The sequence below is a fragment of the Triticum aestivum genome, chromosome 3B (genome assembly GCF_018294505.1).
Source record: "Triticum aestivum cultivar Chinese Spring chromosome 3B, IWGSC CS RefSeq v2.1, whole genome shotgun sequence".
Classification (NCBI taxonomy): Eukaryota; Viridiplantae; Streptophyta; class Magnoliopsida; order Poales; family Poaceae; genus Triticum; species Triticum aestivum.
This window is the reverse complement of record NC_057801.1, coordinates 830443554-830449927: the sequence shown is the minus strand read 5'-3', so window position 1 is coordinate 830449927 and position 6374 is coordinate 830443554. Positions and strand designations below refer to the sequence as shown.

Genomic DNA, 6374 nt, shown 5'->3' with positions numbered 1-6374 from the left:
AACGTTTTTTATTACATGGTCAACATTTTTTATACTCATTTAACATTTTTTAAATGTTTGCTTAACATTTTCCAAATACATGGTTAACATTTTTTCTATAAACGTTAAACCTTTTTCAAACGCTTGATTAAGAAAATCCATATACTTACTCAACATTTTTCAAAGGCTTGATAAACATTTTTTAATTATACAATCAAATTTTTACACACACATTCTAAAATTTGTGTATACATGGGAAACATTTTTGCTTTATACAAATTTAACATTTTTCAAATGCTACGTTAATATATTTTCAAATATTTGTATGGAAAGTGTTGTTTGTAATATATTTGTTTAGTATAGTTGGAAGTATAAACGAAAAAAAGAAAGCAAAAAACATGAAATTATGCCAGGCCTAGCGAGCTAAAGCGCGCCTTAATTGAATGGGATGCTCCTGTTATTAGTAGGCCTTGAGAAGAGCTAATTATGCCAGATAGCCTGGCCCGCGAGCTGAATGGCCCGAACAAACTCGGCGTCGTGGAGGCAGCCCCCGCCACCGGATCGGCCGGCCGACGTGGCGCCGTCCTCCGCCGCGCACGCCGTCAACGGAGGAACGCGCTACTGCAACTACTACATTTCAACTCCAGAGACCCTTTCGTCTACAGCTAGCCAGCCAAGCTTCCCTCCCCTGTTTCGCCATCTCTTCTCACCAGCACCACCGCGCGCGCGTCTGCTTCCCATCGCATGCCACCCCCTGCTCTCTGCGCCACCTCCGCCGCCCGACTGCGCCTGCTCCTGCCGTCCGCCCCGTCTGCGCTCTTCCTCCGCGCAGCCGCTGCTTCTGCCGCCCTCGCGCCGGCGAAGCAGAGGTTATTGTTCTCGACGACGGCGACGACAGCAGGCATGGCGGCGGCCGCGGGAGCGAAGGCGTCGACGCAGCCGGCGGCGGCGGGCGGGGGCGTGTCGGAGCGCATCATGCCGCATCTCCTCAACATGTAACTACTTCTACCACTCAAATCAACCTCTGCTCTGCTTTACTGCTCTGCTTGTCCAGGCATCCCATTCCCAGCTTAACTTTGTTCAGACGCTTCGATGTCACCGCTGTTTGCAGCGCAAACGCAAAAAGTTCAGCTTGTACTGCCAAATTGCTAATTTCTAATTGTTCAGTTAATTGAGCAAGCAATTTTCTCTTTGAGTAATATATTTACAATTTTCCGAAAAAAAAGGTCGAGCAAGCAATTGAGCATGCACGATCAAATAATTGCTAATTGCTGCTCTTATCTCTCCAATGATCTTGGCAGTATATAGTATATACCTACATAATTGTCCAGCTCAGATTATTTTTCAATCATTCTGTAGTTACGTAGTATTTTCCAATAGTTGTTCATCGCCTCGCTCATGGCAAATCACCGCAGATACGGATCATGCGCCACGGCGCGGGACTTCGAGATGTACGCGCCCAATGCCACATTCGAGGACCCGCTCATGCGCGCCCACGGGTATGCAATTAAGTTCGGTGTTGCCTAATTTTCTTCTTCAGATGATCCATGCCCCTTCTTTAATCGAATTCCGTTCGATCTGATCGCAGCGTCAAGCAGATCAAATCAGCCTTCTACACCATGCCTAAGGTATATATGCACCTTCACATGCTTTATTTATTCATGGATATTTATTATTTCTTTTTGATATACATTCAATGTTATTGCACAAACTAATCCAAAGGCTCGTGCTTGATCAGGTATTCGGTGAGTCCAAGATCGCAGAGTACACGATAAAGGAAAACACGACCGGACCGGGGAAATCCCAGGTAATTAAAAGCTCATCTTCTGCATTGGAGCGTCACCACACATACACTCTGTATGGTAACAATGTACATATTTTATAAACAAGATCGGAATATCAATGCAATGGGTGATGCATGAATGCAGATACTGATCGACAACAAGCAGCACTACAAGGTCTTTGGCAAGGATGTCGACCTAGAGTCCCTCATCACACTCGACGTCGAGGATGGCAAGGTCGTCAGGCACCAGGACTGGTAAGCTAGAACAATATTTATCTTATCTGTCACCAAACATAATCACCGAGACGCTACCATCTACTAGCTAGTTAGTGTGTTAATTGTTAGAATGTATATGCAGGTGGGACAAGAAGCCTCTCAAGAACAGGGAGACGGTGAGCTTCCCGCTGTTGGGACGGCTGGCGCAGACGAGCCGTCGGGGAGCCATGCTGCTCACCCATGTTCTCATGGGCTTCGGCAAGGACCCCACCCCGTGATTTAGTCGCTATGATTTGGTTTCATTAACTCCGAATACTCCTATCTAGGTGGTTGGAGGTTTTGGGATCCATTTCCATAGACAAAAAACCAAAAGTAAAAATAGATATATTGTGTACTCCAAAATTACAGTAATGCCATTTATTATTATGTAATAATGTTATGTCAATTACTAACGCCCATTACCTCTAACTAGTAAGCTTGCACGTGCAACGCACGTCTTGCTCCTTTCAAAGATTCATTTTGAATCGCACCTGCGCAAGTAAACCACAACAAGCATGAATTCAAAGATCTAAGTGAAGACACTCACCATGCTTGAAGATAAACTTAGACACCATATTTGGCTCGCTATCATTATGTAAGTTGAGCAACAATGAGAAGTTTTTCAAAGGAAGATCAATGGTGGACATGCGGTCCGATACATAGAACTATTACAAGGGAAAAATGTAAATGAATAAACAATTGGTATAAGGAATGCGGACACAAATAAAGAGCATATAATGGTGAAGAAAATTAAACATAATGTATTGGACAACAATGCCCAACCATGTTATGAATTTTGTAGAGTATCTTCCAAAAAAATGCGAGGAAGAGTAACTTCAAATTCGATTGTGAGATATCCTCTATTCCAAGTTGATAATGTGTAAAATACATTGGGAAGGGAATATAGAAGCGAAGCAATAAAATTTGCTATTGCTCTACTCCAACAAATTTACTTGTACAACATTGTTAAAATGTCTTCACCAAGATTATATTCTCTGCACCCCTTCATCCACATTCGTTACTGAAAAGGCATTTAGGTTGCTCATTCGTCAACACACAACATGGGAGATCGATAATACTTTCACAGTAAACACATTTCATAAGCATGTCTCATGTTGCAATATATTTGTATTACTTATTGTCAGTGTAAGAAAATAGCAACAAAAAATAGCCAAGATTACGCTCATATATGAAATGGTACATTGCTTTGCAAATTAGTTTTACTAGCTAACAATCTGAAACTATGGATACTAATTGAAATAAGACGTGTCTTGTACAAGCAATCCAAGTACCTGGCTGTGTGCATCATATGATGCAGAGGCCGGGGTTGTCCCTCACTCTGTGCGTTCGGTTTATTCGGTTTACATGGTTGCTTTATACTTTTTTTCGGTTTGTACGATATTAATACTTCGGTAAATACGGTATGAAATTAAAATACGGTTTGGTTCCGGTATATACCAAATTATATCGGTATGGTTTCGGTATATACCATAATAACCAAAGTTGACGCGAATTTGAAAATGACGTAATAACAATTTACAAATTTATGACTCAAAACACATACTATTTTACACAAATAGTATATAACTATATATACAAGTATATATGCATGAATGGATTTATCCCTTGATAGTTATGGACGTTCTTAGCATCTTTCAAAGATAAAAATGACTATGTTACAAGAAAATGTATGTGCTTGGCAGTGAATTTGACTCATGTAGAAGAAAAATGATAACTTGTATGGTTGTTCGCCTCAAGAAATATAAATTATTTTTTACTTCGGTTTATTTGGTTAACCATTCGGTTTTTTGGTATATACCATAAAACCAAAGTTCAAAACGGTATGAAAAGTTCATACCATATCAAAACCATAAAGCATAAAAACCGTAAAATTGGTTCGGTTCGGTTTATTTTCGGTATGGTTTTTCGGTTCGGTTTCAAAATGCACAGAGTGAGTTGTCCCCTTAAAAAATAATCCAAGTACCTATTCAGACATTTTGACTTTAACCAGCAAAAGGGTACCTAATCCCTGAAAAATAAGTGAAATGTTTTGTCAGCGTATTCAAATCACATACAATGAGTGCATCTGATTAAATAAGCCAACCGTTTCCATCGAAAAAGATTTGAATTCTCCTTATTGTTGTATAAAAAATGCATGGGTACATATCATCAAGGTGTAAGCATGCAAGGAAAGATCTTGCCAGCTCAAACATGGGTGAAAGCAATAACTCAAGATATCAAAGGGTTGTGCTCAATATCCAGGTATTAGAGAATTAATGTAAGACCTGCTCTACAAAAGACGTCATTGGTGGCAGTGGCGGAGCTTCATGGGGGCCAACCTGGGCTATGGCCCCCCCAGCTCACAAGAAACCATGCATATATTTCTTTGTATTAGGCCTATTTTCCACCACAAATAAGCTAAAAATAGTTATGTTTGCCCCCCCTTCAGCCCATGCCCCCCATGATTTTGGTTCAAGCTCCGCCACTGGTTGGTGGTGAAACGCTGATAGTAAGTACAAAACAATATTCCTGTAGTCAATTCTTTCATAGTAAATGTTGGCTGAATTATAGTTGTCAACACTCATGCATCACAGTCACAACGCCAAGAGTAACCTATAAGATAGCAGGAATATCACTAATTTTTAACATCTGAAGCACAAATGCGTACAAGGGAAATAATCTAAATCTTTACACTAAAGTGGCAATAATATCGGAAGCTTTTGATTTTCAGTAGAACTGGTAGCCATCACACATTGGAATATTCTTACAAAAGCGCACATAGATGAAGTAATCCAGAGATAACAATTGGCCAACATGTAGAATAAGATACATCAGAAAACTGAAGTGAGAAAGAGAGGTGACATTCAGATTCCTTGCCTCACCGTGCCATTGTAAGCATGCACAACCACCATGTTGTGGAGCAAATTCTGATAAGGATGATGGGTGGTGCGAAATAAGAACAAAAAGAGAAAACCAGTATTCTCTCATATTGAACAAAAATCAAAACTCGCATATTGATGCATCATGAACCTGAGCGTTTGAATCTCTTGTTGTGCTGTAATGACAAATAGGATAATAGTGCCTATGAGGCTAGGATTTCATACACCTCTTACCAAAAAATTGTAGATTTTCTTTTGTTGGTAATGACAACTCCGAACTTGCAGAGGCTAGAATATAAGGAATCACTCAAACCAGAGAGGAGGCAGGGCCGTCCGGCGCGGTGGGGGTGAGGTCCGGAGGGTGAGGCGCGGGGAGATGAGGTGTTGTGTGCGAATGGCGAGGTAGCGACGAATTAGGGCCGAAACATGCGGCGCGTCGAGTGAAGCAGTGGGCAACGACACGTGGGCACTAGTAGAAAATGGAGCTTTAATACCGGTTCATAAGGGCCTTTAATACCGGTTCTGCAACCGGCACTAAAGAGTGGAGACTAAAGGCCCCACCCCCCTTTAGTACCGGTTCGTTACGAACCGCCACTAAAGGCCCACCACGTGGCGTGAGCTCGCGCCGTGGTATGGGGGACCTTTAATACCGGTTGGTGTTACCAACCGGTACTAAAGGTTTTTTTTTGAAAATTTTGAAAAAAAATTGATTTTTTTTCGATTTTCAATTTTCTGAATTATTTGATGATTTAGTCTCTAATCATCCCTCTTAACTACTCAGGTGTGGATCACTCATTCCAAATCGTCTAACTTCCCGACCGGTCACCCATCCTCTCACTCCCCCAGCCTGAGCACGCTTAACTTTGGAGTTCTATTCCCCCTATTTTCCAAGTCTGCACTTGTTGTTTTCCTGACAAATGTAAGCTGTAAATCCTATTAACCCTCAGCAGTTTAGCTTGAGCATTAGGTCACACATTTCACCGTTTGAGTTTGAAACTATTATTCTAAAAAACAGTAATTATTTAGTAACACTAATATTTCTTAAATAAGTTTGACCATAGTTTGACCATATTTGACCAAAATTCAAAAAATTGAAATAATTATTTAGTAACACTAATATTCTTGAATAAGTATGTAGTAACATTAATACTTCTTGAATAAGTAGTTTGACCAGATTTAACCAAAATTAAAAAAACTGAAATTTGAGCATATCTTTTTCTCCTTTTGGAATTTGAGGATTCTAAACAATTGCAAACATGCCATAGGCTGTCAAAATCGGATGCGGATTTTCGTGCTGAATTTTTTGATATATTATACGTTTTTTCCGACATCGTATGCAAAAGTTATAGCTGTTTTACATTTTCCCTACACTTTTTGCAAAACATGTCCAAATTTAAGTTTTTTAATTTTCCTAACTAGTAGATGTAGTAATATAACTACATCACGAAGAAATTTAATTTTTTAATTTTTTTATCATT

General features: G+C 40.1%; 1 protein-coding gene across 1 annotated transcript; it reads left to right on the top strand.

The window, feature by feature from the left end:
- Nucleotides 1-637: 637 nt before the first annotated feature.
- LOC123066923 (uncharacterized) lies at nucleotides 638-2423 on the top strand. The gene is made up of 6 exons (XM_044489905.1): nucleotides 638-974; nucleotides 1395-1478; nucleotides 1568-1607; nucleotides 1718-1786; nucleotides 1908-2017; nucleotides 2121-2423. The coding sequence occupies exons 1-6, from the start codon at nucleotides 724-726 to the stop codon at nucleotides 2254-2256; spliced, it is 690 nt and encodes a 229-aa protein (XP_044345840.1). The 5' UTR covers nucleotides 638-723; the 3' UTR covers nucleotides 2257-2423.
- The last annotated feature ends 3951 nt before the right edge of the window (nucleotides 2424-6374 follow it).